The sequence below is a fragment of the Rana temporaria genome, chromosome 10 (assembly GCF_905171775.1).
Source record: "Rana temporaria chromosome 10, aRanTem1.1, whole genome shotgun sequence".
In the NCBI taxonomy this organism is placed as follows: Eukaryota; Metazoa; Chordata; class Amphibia; order Anura; family Ranidae; genus Rana; species Rana temporaria.
This window is the reverse complement of record NC_053498.1, coordinates 148,884,280-148,909,204: the sequence shown is the minus strand read 5'-3', so window position 1 is coordinate 148,909,204 and position 24,925 is coordinate 148,884,280. Positions and strand designations below refer to the sequence as shown.

General features: G+C 50.2%; 2 protein-coding genes across 2 annotated transcripts in view; both read left to right on the top strand.

Moving 5' to 3' along the window:
• The first annotated feature begins 271 nt into the window (after positions 1–271).
• On the top strand, positions 272–10,515 carry ICMT (isoprenylcysteine carboxyl methyltransferase). Its single transcript, XM_040326531.1, has 5 exons — positions 272–511; positions 3,543–3,631; positions 4,194–4,363; positions 6,036–6,253; positions 10,001–10,515. Exons 1-5 carry the CDS (start codon positions 299–301, stop codon positions 10,181–10,183), a joined length of 873 nt encoding a protein of 290 aa, XP_040182465.1. The 5' UTR covers positions 272–298; the 3' UTR covers positions 10,184–10,515.
• Positions 10,516–21,359: 10,844 nt separating this feature from the next.
• LOC120915758 overlaps positions 21,360–24,925 on the top strand; it is a 45,244-nt gene continuing 41,678 nt past the window's right edge. Inside the window, exons 1-2 of the mRNA XM_040326530.1 lie at positions 21,360–21,440; positions 24,389–24,451. Of these exons, the coding sequence (XP_040182464.1) occupies positions 24,403–24,451 (49 nt within the window). The 5' untranslated portion in view covers positions 21,360–21,440; positions 24,389–24,402. The remainder of the gene's footprint in view (positions 21,441–24,388; positions 24,452–24,925) is intronic.

Sequence of the window (24,925 nt, the reverse complement as noted above, 5' to 3'; positions counted from 1 at the left end):
CGTTGTACAGAAGACAAATTCACATATGTCTCCATATTTATTGTGTGTTTACAGATAAAAAAACGTTGTTTTATTTTTGTACAGGGTGTCGGGAAGGATTAGAACCCCTGTTGGGTATTTTTTTATCTGTGTCCCCCATTGGGCAGAATCCCCATCAGCACTATGATAACTGATCTCTACTCCTGTGCTGTGCGACATCCGGCCGCCAGGGGTCGCTGTCTCCTCTCTGTGGATGGAAAGGACACGCCCCGCCCCGGGCGGAAGTTTGGAGGTGCGCTTCCTCTCTGCCTCCTCCAAAATGGCCGGCGAGCGGCTGGTGGTGGAGGGGAGAGTGAGTGCGGCGAGCTTCCTCCTCGGGGTGTCCGTCACCCTCCTCCCCGCCCTCACCAGCCGGTACACGGAGCGGGGACCCGGCCTACTGGGGAGTACCGGAGACCGAATCTCCCTCACCGCCTTCATAGCCGGACTCAATGGACTCCTTCTCCTCCTCTACCGGGGGGCGCATTACCAGGTACACCTACTTACCTCCCCTTCTATAGGGGGGTGCATTACCAGGTACACCCACCCACCTACCTCCCCCTTTATAGGGGGGTGCATTACCAGGTACACCTACTGCTACCTACCTCCCCACCACGGGGGGCACATTACCAGGTACACCTACCGCTACCTACCTCCCCACCACCGGGGGGCGCATTACCAGGTACACCTACCCACCTTCCCTCCCCCACTGGGGGGGGTGCATTACCAGGAACACTTACCGTCACCTACCTCCCCTACCTACCTCATCTACCGGGTGTGTGTGCATTACTGGGTACACAACCGCCACATACCTACCCCTCTACCGGGGGGGCGCATTACCAGGTACACCTACCCACCTTCCCTCCCCCACTGGGGGCGCATTACCAGGTACACCTACCCACCTACCTACCTTTACCGGGGGGTGCATTAACAGGTACACCTACCTTTACCGGGGGGGGGGGTGTATTACCAGGTACACCTACCCCCCCTCCTCTACTGGGGGTGAATTACCAAGTACACCTACTGCCACCCACCCTGCCTCCCTCCTTTACCAGGGGGTGCATTACCAGGTACACCTACCGCTACTTACCCCTTCATCACTACCTACCCTTGTGCTGCCTCATCACCAGGTACACTTACCTCAGCTCCATCAATGGGGCAGGGGGGGCACCTACCTCGCCACCGGTGGTGCCACCTACCTTGCCTCACCACTGGGGGGGGGGGGTGCATTGCCAGGTACATCTACCTCACCTCCACTGGAGGGCGCTCTGCCAGTTTACGGTCATGGGGGGGGGGATGTACGGTCATAGGATGGGGGGGAGAAGTGTTCCGGTCACGGGAGGATGAGATTGGGGGAAATGGGGGGGGGGGATGTACGGTCACGGGAGGATGGGGGGGGGGGGATGTACGGTCACGGGAGGATGGGGGGGTGGCTGGCTGCGGTCACGGGAGGATGGGGGGGGGTGACTGCGGTCATGGGAGGATAGGATGGGGGGGTGGGGTCACGGGAGGATGGGGGGGGTGCGGTCACGGGAGGATGGGGGGGGGGGTGCGGTCACGGGAGGATGGGGGGGGGGGGTGTGGTCACGGGAGGATGGGGGGGGGGGGGGTGCGGTCACGGGAGGATGGGGGGGGGGTGCGGTCACGGGAGGACAGAGATTTGTTCTATTCCCAGTAATAGGATTTCTCAGTGAGGGGAGTAAAGCTGATTGCAGTGTCAGTGTGTTGGGGGAGGGGAGGCTCAGCATTGTACTATAGAGGAAGATCAGACAATCCTCCATCTCTGCCGGTCATGGGGTAAGTACAGGGTGGGCAAGCAGGTGGGCGTTTGTGCCCCCCCCCCCCAAAAAAAAAATTGAGCACCGGCGGGCACTGGTACCCAGGATGTCATAGGATGTGCTGTCAGTATGGGGGGGGGGGGGTGTTGGAGATGAGTTGTTCTCCCCCTATAAGTGATGTCATAAGTACAGGTTACATGATGTCAGCGGTGTATTTTGACATTGGAACAGTCACATGATCACACGTATGACCAATCCTGAGTAGGAAGAGCTCCCAATCCCCCCGCCTCCCCCCACCTCAATGACACAAATGAAATCTTCTTGCATGTCTATGGCAACTGAAATTGCATGCAATTCTCGACTTTTTGTATAAGTCAAGCTTGACCACACCCCCTTCCTCCTTCTCCTTTAATATGATGGGTGGCGACCTCATTGACCAATAGTAAGACCCGGGAGTAATGAGCACACCCCCTCCCTCCTCCTCCGACTCCCTATTGCTCACTTTGTTGTTAGTGTGTGTCCTATAGGGAGACTTGGGGGTGGACACATGACCACGCCCTCTCGCTTCATTCTCGGGCGCCTTAGTGCTTCTTTAATGTGACCTGTAGGGAGGCTCCGGGGGTAATACATGACCACGCCCCCTTTCCTCCTCCTCCTCCTCCTCCTCACTATTGCTCCTATAATGTGACGGGTGTCCTAAAAGGAGAGCTTGGGTTCATCTAAGGCCACACCCACTCGCTTCATTCTCAGGTTCCCTATGGCTCCTTTAATGTGACTGGGACCTCATTGGCCAATGGAAGACTCCTCCCTCATCCTCAGGCTCCCTATAGGGAGACTCGGGGGTAATCTGACCACACCCACTCATTCTTGGGCTCCTTTAATGTGACCTCTTTGACCTGTAGGGAGGTTCCAGGTGTAATACATGGCCACACCCCCCGGTTCTTATCCTCCTTATTGCTTTTTAATGTGACGGGCCGTCTCACTGACCAGTAGGAAGACTCGGAAGTAATCCATGACCACACCCCCCTCCCGCCTTTCCAGGCTCCCTATTGCTCTTTTAATGTTACAGGCGGTCTCTGTTCTATAGGGATCCAGGGGGGGGGTAACATAAGTTGTGACAGATGGCCTCGTCAACCAATAGGGAGACTTGGGGAGATAATGTATGACCACGCCCCCTTTCCGCTTCAGGCTTCCTGTTGCCCTTTTTACAAGGAAGGTTGGGGGCGGAGCCAGGTTTTCTTTTAGAGCACAGGTGTCGGCACACAAGGCCCGCGGGCCGAATCCGGCCCTCCAGGCCATTTCATGTGGCTCTTGCAGCTGCAGGAGAGCTCCAGCCCCTCGTCTTGTCCTCCTCCAGACCCTGTATTTTCTGCTTTAAGCAATGCATCCAGCTTCTTCCCAGCAGCAGCATAAGGAAAGGGGGGTGCACTGTGATGTAAGGGAGAGTGGGAGACTCAACTTCTGATGGGGGGGGGGGGGGGGCTCCTGACATCTAATGTAAGGGGAGGGGATGCGCTGGACATCTCATCTTACAGATACAACCGGCCCTTTTGAAGTCAATCCTTATGCTGATGCGGCCCGCGATTTGACACCCCTGACCTAGAGGAAGTGTCAGTGTTTAGCATAGAAGCTCCTCCTCCTGGATCTGCCGATCATCTGTCAGCAGCCTGAACATCTCAATGTGTTCCGATCCATGACAGGTTCTCTTTGTTCTGTATGTGATCCATGTCTCTCTGTGTCTTGCAGGTGGCCATCAGAGCCGCGTTCTTGGGCTTCGCCTTTGGCTGTGGGTTGGTGGTGGGCGTCAGCCAATCGCCATGGAGACACTTCGGATGGTGAGTATATGTATACATCACTACTACAGGGGTGGGGGGGGGGGGGGGGGGCGCGGTTGTTCTGCTGCATAGCAAGGGCCGTGCAATACAGAGGAAGTGATGCAATGGGGGGTTATTTACTAAAACTGGAGAGTGCCAAATCTGCTGCAGCTCTGCATAGAAACCAATCGGCTTCCAGGTTTTGTTGCCATGGCTTCATTGAACAATCTGAACTTAGAAGCTGATTGGCCGCCATGCAGAGCTGCACCATTGTACGTCGGCTGATTGAAGAGGAATACTGTTATGGCAGCAGATGGCTCCCATAACCCCCGGTATCCTCTTCAGCGGGGGCGGTACACTTTCAGAAAAGTGGTCTCTGAGGTGGATTCGCTGCAAGATCACTTTTGTTGGGGGCGGGGCCACGCTCCAGGGTTCTCTTCTGCTTATCAGACCTGCTGGTAGCGGTGGCGACAATTGCGTCCTCTCTCCCTTCTATCACCTGGATGGGGGTTTAGCTGTGATGTGGATTCCCGTTTTCTAATACAGATAATCTTCCCCCCCCTCCTCCTCCTCCTCCTCCTAGGTACGTGTGTTCTCTGTCCTTCTTCCACTACTCGGAATATCTGATCACGGCGGTGAACAATCCTAAAAGTTTATCCCTGGACTCCTTCCTGCTCAACCACAGCGTGGAGTACACAATGGCCGCCATCTCCTCCTGGGTGGAGTTCACCATCGAGAAAACCATCTGTCCAGGTTGGTGTCCGTCTCAGGGTCTTATTTTATGATGTGAAGACCTGACCAGATAAAAAATTAATCATTTAATAAGTAGACCCACTTTTACAAAAAAAAAACCTTCTCATTCGCGTTTCTGATTGGCGCTCACTGGCAGAAAAAAAACTAAAACTTGTCTAAACTTTGTACAGAAAATGCTCTATATGGACGTTTTTTGAAGCCCAGTGTACATGGAGCAAAATTGTTGCTCAAAATGAATTGAGATCAGCTAGTTGGATTCTCGTACATTATACCAAACAATTTGCGAAACATGTATGAGAATCCAACTAGCTGATCTCAATTCATTTTGAGCAACAATTTGGATCAGTAGCTTTGGGCTAATTCATTATGTTTTATGTTATAATGATCTGTGTGTGTGTTTTTAACACAATGCACTTTTATCTATATTAATAAAGTAGGTACTTGTATGCTGTATTTTACTCATTACTACTTGTATCACTATCTTTCTCTGCCATACAAAGGATGCTGGCAGATTAACCACTTCAATACCCGCCCATTGTAATATGACGTCCACAGAGGGGATCTCCCATCCTGGGTGGACGTCATATGACGTCCTGGGCTTTGTGGGGGGATATCTGAATGATGGGGGCAGCTAGAGGCATCATTCAGATATCCTTCTCTTCTGCCGGCGATCCTGCGCAACATAAGAATGATCATAGCGGCAGTTGTTCTTATAGGCGGTGGGAGGGGACATCCCCCCCCCCCCCCCACCACCACCATCATCCGGTGCTTCTCCGGGCTCTCCTGTGCCATCGGGGGCCCGGAGAAAGAATCGTCCGGCACTGGCAGGAAGCATAGAGATGACTGGTGACCAGATGGTCACCCGTCATTTCTATGACCGTTGGAGGCCCGGGTGGGATGTGATGACCGTAAGGAAACAAAGCCGTGATTGCGGCTACTAAGCAACAGTAATCATGAGATTGGTAAAAAAAAATTCACCGCTCTCATGCTTTCCAGCCTGGAGGAGAGATGTGGGGTATTATTGACCCCCCCCCCCCCGCCTCTCTCCATAAAGAGGACCTGTCACACTGATTCCTATTACAAGGGATGTTTACATTCCTTGTAATAGGAATAAAAGTGATAAATAAAGTGATAAATATAAAAATAAATATAAAAAAAAAAAATTAAGTGTAAAAAAATAAAGTGTCAAATATGTAAAAAAAAAATGAAAACGCCTCTCCGTGATAGGCGGAACACTGAACACAGTGAACTGAACACAGTGTCTCCTGGGAAGCTGAGTGTTCCGCCTATCACGGAACAGCAGAAGGAGGTGCGGCTTTTGAAAAAATGGATGGCCGCGGTCTGACAGATTCTGCATGTCTTGGGATAAGGCAAGGGATCGTCAAGACATGCAGTGGCACAGTGAGTCTGGCATGTAATGGTGGCACAGTGAGGCGAGGCATGACTAGTAAGAAGGGGGTAGTCTTATACGGCGGGTATATCCCAAAACCAACATTTTAGCTGGGAAATTAGGGGGTCGTCTTATACGCCGGCAAATACGGTATATATAATCTCATTTAATCCAATGCTGTGGGGCACACTATGTAAGGGACAGGTTCTCTTTGTGTGGTTGATGTGGAGGTCTACCTTCTGTCATTGGTAAGAATTTCTTCCCCCTCCCCCCCCATTGCAGGCCTGAAGCAGATCACATGGCTGAGTGTCATCGGACTGGTGATGGTGATCTTCGGGGAGTCTCTGAGGAAGTCTGCGATGCTGACCGCCGGCTCCAACTTCAACCACATCGTCCAGAACGAGAAGTCCGAGACGCACACTCTGGTCACCGCCGGCGTCTATTCCTGGTTCAGACACCCTTCCTACGTCGGCTGGTTCTACTGGAGCATCGGGACCCAGGTACAGCGTCATTTATGGATCTGAATGCAAAGACGTGTTCAGATACAAAACTCACGTACATGAGGCTTAAATGGGTTGTAAAGGTGCAATTTTTTTTTTTTTTTTTTTCCCTAAATGGCTTCCTTTACCTCAGTGCAGTCCTCCTTCACTTACCTCAGTGCAGTCCTCCTTCACTTACCTCAGTGCAGTCCTCCTTCACTTACCTCAGTGCAGTCCTCCTTCACTTACCTCATCCTTCCATTTTGCTTTTAAATGTCCTTATTTCTTCTGAGAAATCCTCACTTCCTGTTCTTCTGTCTGTAACTCCACACAGTAATGCGCGGCCTTCTCCCTGGTGTGGAGTGTCGTGCTCACCCCCTCCCTTGGACTACAGGAGAGTCAGGACACCCACTAACACACAGCTCCTTTCTCTATCTGCAACATAGAGGGCGTCCTGACTCTCCTGTAGTCCAAGGGAGGGGGGCGAGCACGACACGCCACACCAGGGAGAAAGCCTTGCATTACTGTGTGGAGTTACAGACAGAAGAACAGGAAGTGAGGATTTCTCAGAAGAAATAAGGACATTTAAAAAGCAAAATGGAAGGATGAGGTAAGGGAAAGGAAGCTATTTAGGGAAAAAATAATTACCTCTACAACCCCTTTTAATGCCAAATAAATTTTCAGTTTATCCACTTCAATTCCCTGGCACTTTTACCCCTTTCCAGGCCAATTTTCTTAGCGCTGTCACACTTTGACAATTGCAAGGTCATGTAACACTGTACTCGTGTGACATTTTAGAACTTTGTTCACACAAAGCTTTCTTTTGGTGGTACTAAATCCTCACTGGGGTTTTTTTTGTTTGCCAAATAAACAAAAATAAAAAATTGCAAATTTTCAAGAGAAACTTTTTTTTTTGTTGTTTATAAAATTTTACGAATCTTTCTTCATAAATCTAGACTAAAATTTGTATTCTGCTACATTATTTTGGTGAAAATAACCCAAATCCGTGTAATATTCTGTTGGGAAAGATTATAGAATCCACACGTTATGGGATATACAGTGTCTCACAAAAGTAAGTACACCCCACACATTTGTGTAAATCTTTTCATGTGACAACACTGAAGAAATGACACTTTGTATCTACAATGTTGTGTAGTGAGTGTACAGCTTGTATAACAGTGTAAATTTGCCGTCCCCTCAAAATAACTCAACACACAGCCATTAAAGGAAATTAAACAATATAAAAAGCCGCGCCAAATAACAAAATGAATATAATAGTTCAACAGTCCACAGGTAGTGTAAGTAATAGTGGATATTGGATTGATTCTCCAGCAGATACAAAAACACTGTATTGATCAGAGGCTGATTTGCATGTAAAGATGTTGATTTTTCAATGCACCAGGTGACATGCATACAATGTGTGAGATCCCACCACCGGAATTGTGTATCAGCTTACCAGATAGCAAGCCTTTGGTGCAGTTGGCTATAACCCAGCCACGGCCTTTAAATCCCCCGGGCTCAGATTTCCAATCAAAAGACAGCTGAGGTTTGGAGTTGGTGTGATTTTCCGATTTAGGACACCCCACAATTCATCAGCAACAACAGTATAGCGATAAGCGTAACCCAATCCGGCTCACATGTAGACAGGAGAATAGAAAGGGACGCAATAGCGTGATATCGTAGGTATACAAATTTATTTAAGAAAGTAATGTACTTACACTTAGGCAGTATAAACACAGCATTAAACAGATAAAACAAGCCGGCCGGCTTACGGAGCCCTCCTCCTAGGCGTGGTGACGTCACTGACGCTGCCTCCAGACGCGTTTCGTCCTATTGGACATTCTCAATGGGTTAAACTCTTATGTTTTTTGTTACCTTAATGCATTAAAGCGGATCTCCACTCTAAAGTGGAGTCCCGCTGATCGGAACCCTCCCCCCCTCCGGTGTCACATTTGACACCTTTCAGGGGGGAGGGGGGTGCAGATACCTGTCTACAGACAGGTATCTGCACCCACTTCCGGCCCTACGATACGGGCAAAGGACGGGTTTTTTCCTTCCTTCCCGTCCGTCCCCTGTTGTATGCTGGGAACACTCGGCTCCCAGCACACAGCAGGAGCCAATCGGCGGGCGCAGCGCGACTCGCGCATGCGCCGTAGGGAACCGGGCAGTGAAGCCGGAGCGCTTCACTTCCTGGTTCCCTCACCGAGGATGGAGGGGGGAGCAGCAGGGTGACGAGCGATCGGCTCGTCATCTGCTGCGATCGGCGCTGGACTCCAGGACAGGTAAGTGTCCTTATATTAAAAGTCAGCAGCTGCAGTATTTGTATCTGCTGGCTTTTAATATATTTTTTTAGTGGCACATCCGCTTTAAGGTAAAAAACGTCTGTCGCAGCCCCGCTGGAAGTGGTTAACCACTTAAGACCCGGACCTTTTTAGGCAGCTAAAGGACCTTGCCCCTTTTTGCGATTCGGCACTGCGTCGCTTTAACTGACAATTGTGCAGTCGTGCGACGTGGCTCCCAAACAAAATTGGCGTCTTTTTTTTCCCACAAATAGAGCTTTCTTTTGGTGGTATTTGATCATCTCTGCGGTTTTTATTTTTTGTGCTATAAACAAAAATAGAGCGACAATTTTGAAAAAATTCAATATTTTTTTGCTATAATAAATATCCCCCAAAAATATATATTAAAAAAAAAAAAAAAAAAGTTTTTCCTCAGTTTAGGCCGATACGTATTCTTCTACATATTCTTGGTAAAAAAAACCCGCAATAAGCGTTTATTGATTGGTTTGTGCAAAATTTATAGCGTTTACAAAATAGATACTTTTATTGCATTTTTGTTTTATTACTACTAATGGTGGCATCAGCTCTTTTCTTTCGTGACTGCGACATTATGGCGGACACTTTGGACAATTTTAGGACCATTGTCGTTTTTTTACAGCAAAGAAAGCACCGATTACTGTGAAAATTACAATTGCAGTTTGAGAGTTAACCACAAGGGGGCCCTGAAGGGGTTAAGTGTGACCTCATCTGTGTTTCTAACTGTAGGGGGGTGTGGCTGTAGGTGTGACGTCATTGATCGTGTGCTTCCTTTTATAGGGAAACACAATCGATGACGGCGCCACAGTGAAGAACGGGGAAGGTGTGTTTACACACAGCTGTCCTCGTTCTTCAACTCCGGGGACCGATCGCGGGACTCCAGCGGCGATCGGGTCCTGCAGCTTTGGACCGGGTCACGCGCTCGCGACCCACGGCTGGGCACTTAAAGAGGACGTACAGGTACGTGCTTGTGCCCAGCCGTGCCATTCTGCCGATGTATATGTGCAGGAGGCGGTCCTTAAGTGGTTAAACAAAAGATTTTAAAGCTGATCTAAACCCCCCCCCCCCCCCTTCCTTTGAGTCTGTGTTCAACACTGCAACTCGCATGTGAATTGCACCGTAAACCGCATTCCTGTGAAATTTTTAACCCACTCATTTTAAATGGCAATCAAAGAAGCACGAAAGGAAAACAAGGGATAAGCTGTCAAGGAAAACGAATAAAGCTATATTTTATGTCTCTAAAAGCCCCAAAAGAAAGCTCTATTTGCATGGGGGGGGGGGGGGGAGAGAAATATAATTATGTTATGGTTACTGTGTAGCATGACTGCGTAATTGTCACACAAAGTGTGGACCAAAAACTGTCCCGGGCAGGATGTGGGCGCTCCGTATTGAAGTGATATAAAAATTGCGGTCTGATAATTCCATGTCTGTCATTTGTGCTCTTGTCTGTCAGGTTTTGCTGTGTAATCCGGTCTGTCTGATTGGCTACACTCTGGCTTCCTGGAGGTTCTTCCGCGAGCGGGTGGAGGAAGAGGAGTATTCTCTCATCCACTTCTTCGGAGATCAATACATCGAATATAAAAAGAATGTTCCCACCGGATTGCCGTTCATAAAGGGAGTGAAGATTGAACTGTAACTCGGCACTGCGGAACTTCCTGGCCTCAGGAACTAGTCCCCGCCCCCCGACAACCAGCACACGTGACACGGACCGCCCGACACAGAACATGGACTGCCGCCCAACGGGATACATTTTTTTTTTTTTTTTTTTTCTTCTCTCCAAATTTAAGATTAATAAAGGGTTACCATGATCCAGTCCATAGAGGGGCAGAACAGGGGCTGAAGGTGATCCTGAGGGGCCCCGGGGCCCGTCTGTATTTCCAACATAAAGATCTGCAAAGGTGGGATTACAGCGTATATACCGTATACCAAGTCCTCCTGCCCTTTTTATATATAAAATGACAAAACTCTACGGCTCCGATTTCTATATCCTTTATATGCATGAATGTTCTACAGACAATGCTGGTTCTACACTGACATGGAATGCTGGGAACACCAGGGGGGGCCCCACCCAATGCTGGGAACACCAGGGGGGGGCCCACCCAATGCTGGGAACACCGGGGGGGGGGGGGCCCCCCACCCACCGCACAAAGCACTGGAGTCAATGCAGCTCAACCAAATCTCAGAGTTCACGCATTTCTAAAAGTAAACTGACTCTCTCTGCCGAGGTGATGAGGAGGGTAAACAGATCAGTGAGGTCTTCCTGGTATTCGTGTGAGGAGGGCAATTTTAGATTCACATTCAGCACTGTTAAAAAAAAAATAAAAATAAAAATAAAGGATGGATATCTTTTATTAATGTTTTTTTATTAATTTATTAAAAAAAAAGTAATAAATTAATAATAAAAAAAATAATAATAAAAGATATCCATCTTTTATTTTTTTTTATTTTTTTTATTATTTTTTTTATTTATTACTTTTTTTTTTTAATAATAAATTAATAAAAAAACATTAAAAGATATCCATCTTTTATTTTTTTTTTTTTTTAATTAAAAAGATGGATTTTTTTTTTTTTTTTTATTTAATTTTTTTTTATTATTTATTTCGTCTGTTTTTCTTACCTGCCATCAGAGAGGCCACTGTTTTATTTTCCAGTGTTTTTTCTGCGGTGTTACCAAGTGCAGTATAGCAGAGGTGGACCTCAATCAAGTATTACCAGCCTCTGATGTAAGGTGGCGCTTCTTAATTATTATTCTGCCCCCCCCCCCCCCAAAGCTGCAGCCCTGGTCTGCAGGAGTCTGGCATTGCACCCCCCAATCCACTCATCAGGGGTGCAATGATTTCCAGGAAAATTATAAATTTATTTTTTTTCCTGCAAAAATATGCATTTATTGATTTTATTATATCCCCCAAAAAGGTGAACTTGTCATTAAAAACTCTGCCCCTCGCTGTCACTGGAGGGCGCAGCTTGCCTTCCCTCTTAGCTCTGCCCTGAGAGACGGAGCTAGCTGTCAATAAGGCTGTCAGGTGGAATTGCGACAATATTGTCGGGGTTCTTCCGGAGCGGTTTTTCTCCCCCACAGTGCGTCATCAAAGCACCAGATTTGGGGCACCCTGCTGAAATAAAAATGAATGAGAGAAGCCTTGCCCTGTTCTCTCCCCCCCCCCCCTATATGGGGGGGGGGGAGAGGGCATGGTTTCTCTCATTCATTTTTATTTCAGCAGGGTGCCCCAAATCTGGTGCTTTGTAGAATGGAGGGTACTGACTTTTGCAAAAGTCAACATTGAAGCCTGACACCCCCGCAGTGTAATGTGTCCGCAGATAATTTTTTTTAATTTATTTTGTAACTTATTTTTTAACAAAGTATCCATTGTAATGACCGGTTCGGGAGTCTGTAGGGAGGTAAATTCTGTATTGTAAACGTCATGCCCTAGACCAGGGGGTCTCCAAACTTTCTAAACAAAGGGCCAGTTTACTGTCCTTCAGACTTTAGTGGGGGGGGCCGGAACTGTGACCACTGAAAGCAGAAAAGGTCCCAACGTCTGGGGGGGGAATGCCCCATATTTGGTGTCAATGGGAGAAATTGTGCGTCCTCATTGGTGGCAGAAATAGTGTCCCCATCATTGGTGCTGGTGGGAGGAATTGCACTTCTTCTTCTTCTTCTTAAATGTCATTGGAAGGGGGATTTCTGCCCCGTCAGTTTGTGGGGGGGATTGGTGGGAGGGGGGATTTCTGCCCCGTCATTGGTGTCAGTGGGGTGGGAGGGGGGATTTCTGCCCCGTCATTGGTGTCGGTTGGGATTTCTGCCCCGTCATTGGTGGGAGGGGGGATTTCTGCCCCGTCAGTGGGGGGAGGGGGGATTTCTGCCCCGTCAAGGGGGGGGGGGGGGAATTTCTGCCCCGTCAAGGGGGGGGGGGGGGGGAATTTCTGCCCCGTCAAGGGGGGGGGGGGGGGGGAATTTCTGCCCCGTCATTGGGGTGGGAGGGGGGATTTCTGCCCTGTCATTGGTGTCTATGGAGGGGGGGGATTTCTGTCCCAATTTTTGTATTAGTGGATGAAATAGTATCTTAAGGGCCAGATAAAAGCAAGCAAAGGGCCACATCTGGCTCCCGGGCCGCAGTTTGGAGACCACTGCACTAGACCATGGATGCTCAACCTGTGGCCCTCCAGTTGTTGCAGAACTACAAGTCCTATGAGGCGTTACAAGCATGACTCCCAAAGGCAGAGGCATGATGGGAATTGTAGTTCTGCAACAGCTGGAGGGCCACAGGTTGAGCACTCCATGCACTACACCTCCTCTGTAACTACTAAAATAGTAACCTGTAAAAAAAAAAAATTAAGCGTCGCCTATGGAGATTTTTAAGTACAGAAGTTTGGCGCCATTCCATTAATGTGTGCACAATTTCAAAGCGTGACGTGTTGGGTATCTATTTACTCGGCATAAAATCATCTTTCACAATTACTGTGTTTTTTTTATTTATTTATTTATTTTTTCTTGCCCTCCCAAAAAAAGCGTTTGAAAAATTATTGCGCAAATACCGTGTAATGACCGCCATTTTATTCCCTAGGGTGTCTGCTAAAAAACGCATACTTTATGGGGGGTTCTGAGTAATTTTCTAGCAAAACAATTACGTTTTTTTTTTGCATGTAGGAGAGAAGTGCCAGAATATTCCCGGTATGGAAGTGGTTAATATTTATTTCTAATACTGCTACCAATCTCGTTTATAGTAACGGGTGTGGCCTATCAAAAAGCGAATACGGTTATGTGGGTGTGGCCAAATTGGCCCAATGGTAGAAGTTTGTTGGGAGGAGACTGTACACGCCCACCGCTTCATTCCCCCCCCTTCCATCCGTTCCTCACCAATCATCAGGTCCGCTTTGTAGAGGAGACTTTACTTTTCTCGGTTTTAATTGATGCCCCCCCCCCTCCCGGAGGTCAGGCAGTTGTGGGGGGGGGGGGGGGGGTAGTTTGGAAAGTGTCAGGCTACAAAACAATGAAGCGAAGACGTTGGGCCTGGACGGCGCACTTTTACAGGCAAGTGGGTGGTGACCGCTTCCTTCTAATTCCCATCAATACTTTTTTTATTCGCCCCAACCCCCCCCCTCCCTTTTTTTTTTTTTTTAGCTGATTATTGTTTGATTTCTGAGTCGCGCTGTAAACATGGTGGATTCGGAGTCTGGAATGTATGAGGGTGAAAAAAAGACCAAAGATTGACCCCAGTGTTGTTTGTATTGTTTTTTTTTTTTGCTATGGGGCAAAGGGAAGCCTGAGCCTGGAGCAACCAATCAGAAGTCGGCTTTCATGCTTTAATTTGCACTTGTAAACCTGAGGACTTATTTATGAAGAGTGGAGAAACCCGGACCCTTCAGAGAAAACCACTACAGGACCTTATTATTTTTTATAAAAATAAAGAATTTGGCTTGTTCTACTTTTCATGGTTTCTTCCCATTGGGGAATTTTTTTCATTTTTGGATAAAGTAATGGAGGATTAGAACTCCTGTCAGATAATTTTTTGCCGTTTTGTTTGAGATTTCCCTACTTTCTCTCCTGTTTTGGGGGAGGGGTTCCTGTTCCATTGCGGGGGAGATTTGATTTCACTTGGGGGGGATTTTCCGTCCTATTGCTGGAGACATTTCTCTTTACTTGGGGGGGATTTGGCCCCACTTCCTGTCCCGTTATTGAGGAGGGTTATTTTTTCTCCCTCACTTCCTGGCCCATTGTTGGGGGGGGGGGGAGACTTCCTTTCCCTTCCTGTCCCTTTTGTTGGGGGGAGACTTCCTTTTCCCTTCCTGTCCCTTTTGTTGGGGGGAGACTTCCTTTCCCTTCCTGTCCCTTTTGTTGGGGGGAGACTTCCTTTTCCCTTCCTGTCCCTTTTGTTGGGGGGAGACTTCCTTTCCCTTCCTGTCCCTTTTGTTGGGGGGAGACTTCCTTTCCCTTCCTGTCCCTTTTGTTGGGGGGAGACTTCCTTTCCCTTCCTGTCCCTTTTGTTGGGGGGAGACTTCCTTTCCCTTCCTGTCCCTTTTGTTGGGGGGGGACTTCCTTTCCCTTCCTTTCCCTTTTGTTGGGGGGAGACTTCCTTTCCCTTCCTGTCCCTTTTGTTGGGGGGAGACTTCCTTTCCCTTCCTGTCCCTTTTGTTGGGGGGAGATTTCCTTTCCCTTCCTTTCCCTTTGTTGGGGGGGGGGGAGAGACTTCCTTTCCCATTGTTGGGGGGGGGGAGACTTCCTTTCCCATTGTTGGGGGGGGAGACTTCCTTTCCCATTGTTGGGGGGGGGGGGGGGAGACTTCCTTTCCCTTCCTGTCTCGTTGTTGGGGGGGGGGGGGGGGAGACTTCCTTTCCCTTCCTGTCCCTTTTGTTGGGGCTGACTTCCTTTCCCTTTGTTGGGGGGAGACCCCCAGAACTGGTGTCCCCATTGGAAGTTCAAACCCCCCCCCCCTCACCCCCCTATTCTTGTTCTGGGGACAACCTAACATTTTGGGATTTTCTTTCACTTTCAATGATGGTGGAAAAAGGGACAAATGGAGAGAATGAATCTCCCTAATGGGGACAATGACGGCAATAAAAACTGAAGCGGGGGTCTAATCCAGCCCCCTCCCCTCCATCCAAAACCTTAAAGTATATTTTTGGGTGTCGGTGGGAGGAATTGCACCCCATCATTGGTGTCGGTGGGAGGAATTGCACCCAATCATTGGGAGGAATTTCACCCCATCATTGGGGCCCTATTGTTGGGTGTCAGTGGGAGGAATGGCACCCCATCATTGGTGTCAGTGGGAGGAATGGCACCCCATCATTGGTGTCAGTGGGAGGAATGGCACCCCATCATTGGGAGGAATTGCACCCTATCACTGGGCCCCATTGTTGGGGGTCAGTGGGAGGAATTGCACCCCATCATTGGGAGGCATTGAGCCTCCTTCCTTTGCGTTGGGGGGAATTGTGCCCCATTGTTGGGATATCAGTGGATAGAATAGTGCCCCAAGGACCAGATAAAGGCAGGGAAAAGGGCTGCAGTCTGGAGACCGCTGGTCGAATTAAAATGATTTTTAATAAACTCTACACTCAGATGCGCCCTCTGCTGTCCATATCTGTTGCTCTAGTCTAGCTCAGGGGATCTCAAAGGGGGCAGCCCCTTGTTGCAGAACTACAAGTCCCATGAGGCATTGCAAGGCTGACAGTTACAAGCATGACTCCTCCCACAGGCAGAGGTATGATGGGAATTGTAGTTTTGAGACCCCTGATCTAGAGAATCTCCAGTTCCTCAGGAGGTGCTGCACTTCACCTGAGCCATTCCATAATATTCCACAGCCGCTCTTTGGGACATGGATCTTCCCCCCCCCCCGTACTATGATCTCCTCCCCGTACTATGACACCCCCCCCCGTACTATGACCACCCCCTCCGGTACTATGATCTCCCCCCCGTACTATGACCTCCCCCCCCCCCCCCCGTACTATGACCTCCCCCCCCCCCCCCGTACTATGATCCCTCCCCCGTACTATGACCTCCCCCCCCCCCGTACTATGATCCCCCCCCGTACTATACCCCCCCCCTGTACTATGACCTCCTCCCCCCCCCCCGTACTATGATCTCCTCCCCCCCCCCCATACTATGATATCCCCCCCCCGTACTATGACCCCCCCGTACTATGATCTCCCCCCCTCCCGTACTATGATCTCCCCCCCCCCCGTACTATGATCTCCCCCCCCCCCCCGTACTATGATCTCCCCCCCTGTACTATGATCTCCCCCCCCCCGTACTATGATCTCCCCCGTACTATGACCTCCCCCCCCCCGTACTATGATCTCCCCCCTTCCCGTACTATGATCTCCCCCCCCCCTACTATGATCTCCCCCGTACTATGATCTCCCCCGTACTATGATATCCCCCCCCGTACTATGACCCCCCCGTACTATGATCTCCCCCCCCCCCCGTACTATGATCTCCTCCCCCCCGTACTATGATCCCCCCCCCATACTATGATCTCCCCCCCCCCCCGTACTATGATCTCCCCCCCCCCGTACTATGATCTCCACTCCTTTAACGTTGGTCGGAGCTGCACAGTTTGCTTTTATTTAAAGGGCCAGTCGCCTGCATAGGCAGTGTCTTTTTTTTCTTTTTTTGGTAAAAGTGAATAAAGTGCCGCTGACTATCTGCAGAGCGTCTCGGGTTCGTCTTTTGCTGCTATCCTTTCATTTCTGAACCGGAGAGAACAGGGGCCGGGGAGGTTGTGCGTCCCACTCGGCAGCACTGTGAAAAGCCTGCTGAATCTGGCAGCAATGTATTGTATAAAACGCATTGAAGGTACAATAAACATCTCTGACAGCCGTGTGTTTTCCTGGATAGTATTCGCTTGTGGCTTTGTGTTGCCGGGTGTCACCTCATCACACAACATGGCCGCAGCCGGGTACACGTGACAGGTGCACTTTACTCTTCCTGTAGACCAGGGATCTTCAAACTACGGCCCTCCAGCTGTTGCAGAACTACACGTCCCATGAGGCATTGAAAAACTCACTGACATTCACAGACATGATGGGAATTGTAGTTCCTGAACAACTGGAGGGCCGTAGTTTGAAGACCCCTGCTGTAGACAATCAAATGTCAGAAACGCGTTTCGTCACTTTTTCCATGGGGAAACCGGCAATTCCATTGGTTAGTGGGTGAGATCCGGGTGCCGATCCATCCGACTCAAATAAAAATCACCTTTCCAGTCGTTGTGGATTGTTTGTTTATTTCAGTTTTCTCTTTTAAAGGTTAAAATTCTACTAGGGGAGGGTTAGAACCCCTGGCAGGTGATTATTGGTGTGTTTGTGACCCCCATTTTTTGAGAGACTTTGTTCACTTCCTGTCTGGGTGACACCCAGAGATGTATTATGGCCTAGGCCGACAAGGCCCAGGCCTAGGGCGGCACTTTGCGGGGGGCGGCGAAAAAGCCCCTGTGCTCATCCCACCCTGTCCCCCTGTGCTCATCCCACCCTGTCCCCCTGTGCTCATCCCACCCTGTCCCCCTGTCCTCATCCCACCCTGTCCTCATCCCACCCTGTCCCTCTGTCCTCATCCCACCCTGTCCCTCTGTTCTCATCCCACCCTGTCCCTCTGTCCTCCTCCCACCCTGTCCTCCTCCCACCCTGTCCTCATCCCACCCTGTCCCCCTGTCCTCATCCCACCCTGTCCTCCTCCCACCCTGTCCTCATCCCACCCTGTCCCCCTGTGCTCATCCCACCCTGCCCCCTGTGCTCATCCCACCCTGTCCCTCTGTCCTCATCCCACCCTGTCCCTCTGTCCTCATCCCACCCTGTCCCTCTGTCCTCATCCCACCCTGTCCCTCTGTCCTCATCTCACTCTGTCCTCATCCCACCCTGTCCCTCTGTCCTCATCTCACTCTGTCCTCATCCCACCCTGTTCCCCTGTGCTCATCCCATCCTGTCCCCCTGTGCTCATCCCACCCTGTCCCCCTGTGCTCATCTCACTCTGTCCTCATCCCACCCTGTCCTCATGTCCCCCTATGCTCATCCCACCCTGTCCCCCTGTGCTCATCCCACCCTGTCCCCCTGTGCTCATCCCACCCTGTCCCCCTGTGCTCATCCCACCCTGTCCCCTTGTCCTTATGCCACCCTGTCCCCCTGTCCTCATCCCACCCTGTCCCCCTGACCTCATCCCACCCTGTCCCTCTGTCCTCATCCCACCCTGTCCCTCTGTCCTCATCCCACCCTGTCCCTCTGTCCTCATCCCCCCCTGTCCTCATCCCACCCTGTCCCCCTGTCCTTATCCCACCCTGTCCCTCTGTCCTCATCCCACCCTGTCCCCCTGTCCTCATCCCACCCTGTCCCTCTGTCCTCATCCCACCCTGTCCCCCTGTGCTCATCCCACCCTGTCCTCATCTCACTCTGTCCTCATCCCACCCTGTCCCTCTGTCCTCATGTCACCCTGTCCCTCTGTCCTCATCCCACCCTGTCCCCATCCCACCCTGTCCCCCTGTTCTCATCCCACTGCGTCCCTCTGTCCTCATCCCATGAAAATGACAGGGCGGGTCTTAAAAAGGAAGGGGTGCGTCATATATAAAGTAGGGGGTGCGTGAGTTTCACCAGGCCTAGGGCAGCACAAAACCTAAATACACCCCTGGTGACACCACCCCGAGGCCAAGACAGAAAGAGAAGGCGGGACCTCGGGCAGCAAAAGGAAAATATTGAATCTTCTGATGTCTAATGATCGGTATTGGTGTCTATGGGAAGAAATCCTCCCCAAAGGGGATGAAGCGATAAAAACCGCCAGAGGTTCTAACCCTTCTCTGTCTAAAAAGTGTTGTTTTTTGTTTGTTTTTTGCCTAGAGCAGTGATGGGGAACCTTGGCACCCCGGATGTTTTGGGACTACATTTCCCATGATGCTCTTCTTGCACTCTGCAGTGTAGTGGAGCATCATGGGAAATGTAGTTCCAAAACATCTGGGGTGCCAAGGTTCCCCATCACTGGCCTAGAGTCTGTTTTCTTTGATCAGAACTGATTTGCCGCCATGTTTGTATTCATCGTTTCTGTTGGGATTTTCTCTACGTTCCGCTTCTGTAAATATTGGCGCATTGAATGACTTTAAAATAAAATTCTATTGTTAAAAATAAATCTGTATAAAGCGTCCGGATTATTTCTCTTCCCGATCTGAATGTCTGATGAGGTTTTTGTTATGTTTCCAAATTCCAGTCATTTGTGTAATGCGGAGGTAAGTGACCCTGGAGAGGGGGGGGGATCTACCTGAACAGTGTGGGGGGAGGTCTGCCTAAAAAAAAAAAAATATTAACCACTTCCATACCGGGGGGCACTTACGCACCTTCCCGCCCAAGCCAATTTTCAGCTTTCAAACGCAGCCACTGTGCCCATCAAACGCAGCCACTGTGCCCATCAAACTCCGCCACTGTGCCCATCAAACGCAGTCACTGTGCCCATCAATCGCAGCCACTGTGTCCATCAAACGCCACCACTGCCCATCAAACGGCGCCACTGTGCCCATCAAACGGCGCCACTGTGCCCATCAAACGCAGCCACTGTGTCCATCAAAGGCAGCCACTGTGCCCATCAAACACCGCCACTGTGCTCATCAAACGCCGCCACTGTGCTCATCAAACGCCGCCACTGTGCTCATCAAACGCCACCACTGTGCCCATCAACTGCAGCCACTGTGCCCATCAAACCCAGCCACTGTGCCATCAAACGCTGCCAGTGTGCCCATCAAACGCAGCCACTGTGCCCATCAAACGCAGCCACTGTGCCTATCAAACGCCGCCACTGTGTCCATCAAACGCAGCCACTGTGCCCATCAAAGGCCGCCACTGAGCCCATCAAAGGCCGCCACTTAGCCCATCAAACGCAGCCACTGTGCCCATCAAACGCAGCCACTGTGCCCATCAAACGCAGTCACTGTGCCCATCAAACGCAGCCACTGTGCCCATCAAACGCAGCCACTGTGCCCATCAAACGCAGCCACTGTGCCCATCAAACGCAGCCACTGTGTCCATCAAACGCCGCCACTGTGCCCATCAAACGCCGCCACTGTGCCCATCAAACGCCGCCACTGTGCTCATCAAACGCCGCCACTGAGCCCATCAAAGGCCACCACTTAGCCCATCAAACGCAGCCACTGTGCCCATCAAACGCCGCCACTGTGCCCATCAAAGGCCGCCACTTAGCCCATCAAACGCAGCCACTGTGCCCATCAAACGCCGCCACTGTGCCCATCAAACGCAGTCACTGTGCCCATCAAACGCTGCCACTGTGCCCATCAAACGACACCACTGTGCCCATCAAACGACACCACTGCCCATCAAACGCCGCCACTGTGCTCATCAAACGCCGCCACTGTGCTCATCAAACGCCGCCACTGTGCTCATCAAACGCCACCACTGTGCCCATCAACTGCAGCCACTGTGCCCATCAAACCCAGCCACTGTGCCCAGCAAACGCAGCCACTGTGCCCATCAAACGCCGCCACTGTGCCATCAAACGCAGCCACTGTGCCCATCAAACGCAGCCACTGTGTCCATCAAACGCCGCCACTGTGCCCATCAAACGCCGCCACTGTGCCCATCAAACCCAGCCACTGTGCCCATCAAACGCTGCCACTGTGCTCATCAAACGCCGCCACTGTGCTCATCAAACGCCGCCACTGTGCCCATCAAACGCAGCCACTGTGCCCATCAAACGCTGCCACTGTGCCCATCAAACGACACCACTGCCCATCAAACGGCGCCACTGTGCCCATCAAACGCAGCCACTGTGCCCATCAAACGCAGTCACTGTGCCCATCAAACGCAGCCACTGTGCCCATCAAACGCAGCCACTGTGCCCATCAAACCCAGCCACTGTGCCATCAAACGCTGCCACTGTGCTCATCAAACCCAGCCACTGTGCCATCAAACGCCGCCACTGTGCCATCAAACGCCGCCACTGTGCCCATCAAACGCAGTCACTGTGCCCATCAAACGCAGCCACTGTGCCCATCAAACGCAGCCACTGTGCCCATCAAACTCGAGCGGCGTGCCAGCTGATATATGCCACCAGTGGCAGCACTGCGTTTCCTTTACACGCCGGCGATGTCTCAGATCTTTATATACAGATAATGAACACGCCTGAGACACACAAAAGTATAAATGTTACCAATCCCGGCGACTCGGGAAATACCGCAATGGGCGGGTCACATATCTTCTCATAAATGTGACATAACTCCCCTCCCCCCCCCCCCGGTACATTCCTCCTCCTCTGCTCACAGTATAGAAGCAGCTGATGTGATTGATGGTCAGACACGGAGCGACCGCCGCCCTATTCTAATACCCAAAACCCGACCGACGACCGAGCGCGAGCTTCACGGTCTGGAGAGAGCCGGTCGCAGACCGCGGGAATTCCGACAACACCTTTGTTGGTTAGTATAAAGCTTGATATTTTCTTTTTAAGTGACGCTATTATGTTTTCAGGACTGCACGGGGTTATACGCTTTATTGTCAAAAGTATTGGGACGCCTGCCTTTACACGCACATGAACTTTATTGCCATCCCAGTCTTATAGCTGGATTCAGAGAGAGCGCCGCATCTTTAAGGCGGCGTAGCGTATCGTATTTACGCTACGCCGCCTTAAGTCAGAGAGGCAAGTACTGTATTCACAAAGCACTTGCCTCCTAACTTACGGCGGCGTAGCGTAAATGTGGCCAGCGCAAGCGCGCCTAATTCAAATGAGGATGGGGGGGGGAGTGTTTTATGGAAATTACTCGTGACCCGACGTGATTGACGTTTTTTACGAACGGCGTCCGTGTACATATCCCAGTGTGCATTGCTCCAAAGTACGCCGCAAGGACGTATTGGTTTCGACGTGAACGTAAATTACGTCCAGCGCCATTCACGGACGACTTACGCAAACGACGTACAATTTTCAAATTTCGACGCGGGAACGACGGCCATACTTAACATTGGCTACGCCACCTAGGGGGCAGCTTTATCTTTACGCGGCGTATATCTGTTACGGAAACGGGCGCACGTACGTTTGTGAATCGGCGTATCTAGTCATTTACATATTCTACGCCGAACTCGACGGAAGAGCCACCTAGCGGCCAGCGTAAATATTGCACCCTAAGATACGACGGCGCAGGAGACTTACGCCGCTCGTATCTTAGCCTAATTTAAGCGTATCTGGTTTCCAGAATACGCTTAAATTTGCGACGGCGTAGATTCAGAGTTACGACGGCGTATCTACTGATACACCGGCGTAAATCTTTCTGAATCTAGCTATTAGTCCGGAGGATTCAATATTGAGTTGGCTCCGCCATTTACAGCTATAACAGCTTCACCTCTTCTGGGAAGGCCGTCCACAAGGTTTAGGAGGGTGTCTATGGGAATGTTTGACCGTTCTTTCAGAAGAGCATTTGTGAGGTCAGGCACTGATGTTGGATGAGAAGGTCTGGCTCACAGGCTCTAATTCATCCCAAAGGTGTTCTATGGGGTTGAGGTCAGGAGTCTGTGCAGGCCAGTCATGTTCCTCCACCCCAAACTCGCTCATCCGTGTCTTTATGGACCTTGCTTTGTGCTCTGGTCCAAATCATTTGGTGGAGGGGGGATTATGATGTGGGGGTGGAGGGGGGATAATGGTGCGGGGTGGAGGGGGGATTATGGTGTGGGGGGAATTATGGTGTGGGGGGAGGGGGGATTTTGGTGTGGGGGGGTTGTGTTTCAGGGGTTGGGTTTGGCCCCTTAGTTCCAGTGAAAGGAACTCTTAAGGCGTCAGCATACCAGTTCAAGCTCCCAACTTTGTGGGAGGAGTTTGGGGACGGCCCCTTCCTGTTCCAACATGACTGCCCACCAGTGCACAAAGCAAGGTCCATACAGACATGGAGGAGCGAGTTTGCGGTGGAGGCCAGTGGCCGTCACACTCCCCCTCTATTCACGGCCCCCACCCCCTATTCATGCATCCATACCCTTTCGGGACGCCGGGCACATGAATTACACCGGCGGGTTTTTTTTTTAAGCTCCTGATTAGAGCCAGAAACACTGATCCTCAATCCGGCCAATCAGAAGCGGGTGTGAGACTCATCTTCCAATTGGCCGAAAAGAGAAGACTCCCGATTGGCCGCCGAGGAGGGAGGAAATGGAAGCCACCACTGTCATGATGACCCGCAGAGAGCAGGGGTACGGGAGGCCACCGTCGCCGAGCGATGCGGTAAGTGCTGCCCAGGGTCGCCATCAGGGGGGTACAGGCAGTACATCTGTAAGGGGCCCGGGTGACAACCCCTTTTTTTGTAAGGGGCACGGATGGCTACCCCCCTTTTTTTAAATCTTTTTTTTTATATATATATATATATATATATATATATATTTATATATATTTATTTTTTATTTATTTTTTTATTAATATTTATATTTACATTTTTTTTATTTCCTTTTTTTTTTCTTTTTATTAAAGGGCCCAGAGGTCCCCAGATGGCAACCCCCCCCCCTTTTTTTTCAATTTTTTTTTTTATATTTACATTTTTTTATTTCCTTTTTTTTCCTTTTTATTAAAGGCCCCCTTTTTTTTATATCATTTTATTTTTTATTTTTTAAATTCGCGGCAGCCCCCCTGCTTCTCAATTTGAGGCGTCAGGACACGCCGCCCCCCCCCCCCCCCTGTTCTCGGTTTTCTGCTCCAGGGGGCCCATGCCTGAAGCTGTTTAAGGGGGCCCCATAATTCCTGATGGCGGCCCTGGTGCTGCTGACCGGCCGGGGGGGAAGTTGTTGGCATACTTTTTCCACACACACACCCCCCCCTCCCAAAAATTCACGAACGTACGCCCGGCCAACGCAGTACAGATACGCCGTTTACGTAACGCTTTAGCAGGCCTAAAGTTATTCAATCAAATAGATGGAATAGTAATGTTAAGTATGGCCGCTGTTCCCGCTTCAAATTTCGAAAATTTTACGTCGTTTGCGTAAGTCGTCCGTGAATAGGGATTTACGTTGTTTACGTCCACGTCGAAATCAATAGGACCGTGCGGCGGACTTAGCCGCAATGCACACTGGAAAATGTAGGCGCCCGGCGCATGCGCAGTTAAAAAGAAAACGCCAATCACGTCAGGGTCAAGCCTCATTATCATAAAACACGCCCCCTCAGACAATTTTGAATTAGGCGCCCTTACGCCCGCCCGCTTTAGGCTACGCCGCCGTAACTTAGCAGGCAAGTACTTTGAGAATCAAGTACTTGCCTCGCTAACTTACGGCGGCGTAGCCTAAACACGCTAAGCGATGCCGCCGCAAAGTTAGGACACCCTAACTGAATCTAGCTATTGGAGACCAGAGCTGTGCAGTTTACTCATCCTCTGTATTTCTATATATTTTCCTCCACTAGGTGTCCTCGCGGACATGAAGACCTTCCTTGTGCTGATCATTGCGTTTGGCGCTCTCGTGTCAGGTAGGTGATCCTCACCCCTCTTTAAAAAACACAACAGACACTCTAAGGCTGCATTCACACCTGAGCGTCGGTCGTTTGGCGTTTTTTTCAGTGTTTTTTTCTGGCGTTTTGTCGCGCGTATTCATGCTTATTTGCGCGTTTGCATACAGCGTTGTCCGACGTTTTTGTACTTTGACGTTTTTTATTTTAGCCAATAGGAAAAATTATCATCTTTTCATCACTTGTTGCTATGTTGGTAGATTTTTTTAATCCTTTGCATGGGCGACAAGTTCTATTGATTAAAGCGACGAAACGCCCGTAGCAAACGCCCGTTGTCGCGCAAGTCGCTTGAATCGAGCGTTTCCATTACTTTCTATGGAAAATGGAAACGCTCAAATACGCCCAAACCGCCCGATACAAAAAAGGGTCCGGAACTTTTTTTGGCTACAGGCGATGGGCGTCAGGCGCATCAGCGTTCAGATGTGAACCATCCCC

Coding starts and splice junctions, on each gene's coding strand:
- ICMT (XM_040326531.1), top strand. CDS start 299: ATGGCCGGCGAGCGGCTGGTGGTGGAGGGGAGAGTGAGTGCGGCGAGC. Junction 512..3,542: donor ACCGGGGGGCGCATTACCAG/GTACACCTACTT, acceptor TGTGTCTTGCAG/GTGGCCATCAGAGCCGCGTT. Junction 6,254..10,000: donor ACTGGAGCATCGGGACCCAG/GTACAGCGTCAT, acceptor CTTGTCTGTCAG/GTTTTGCTGTGTAATCCGGT.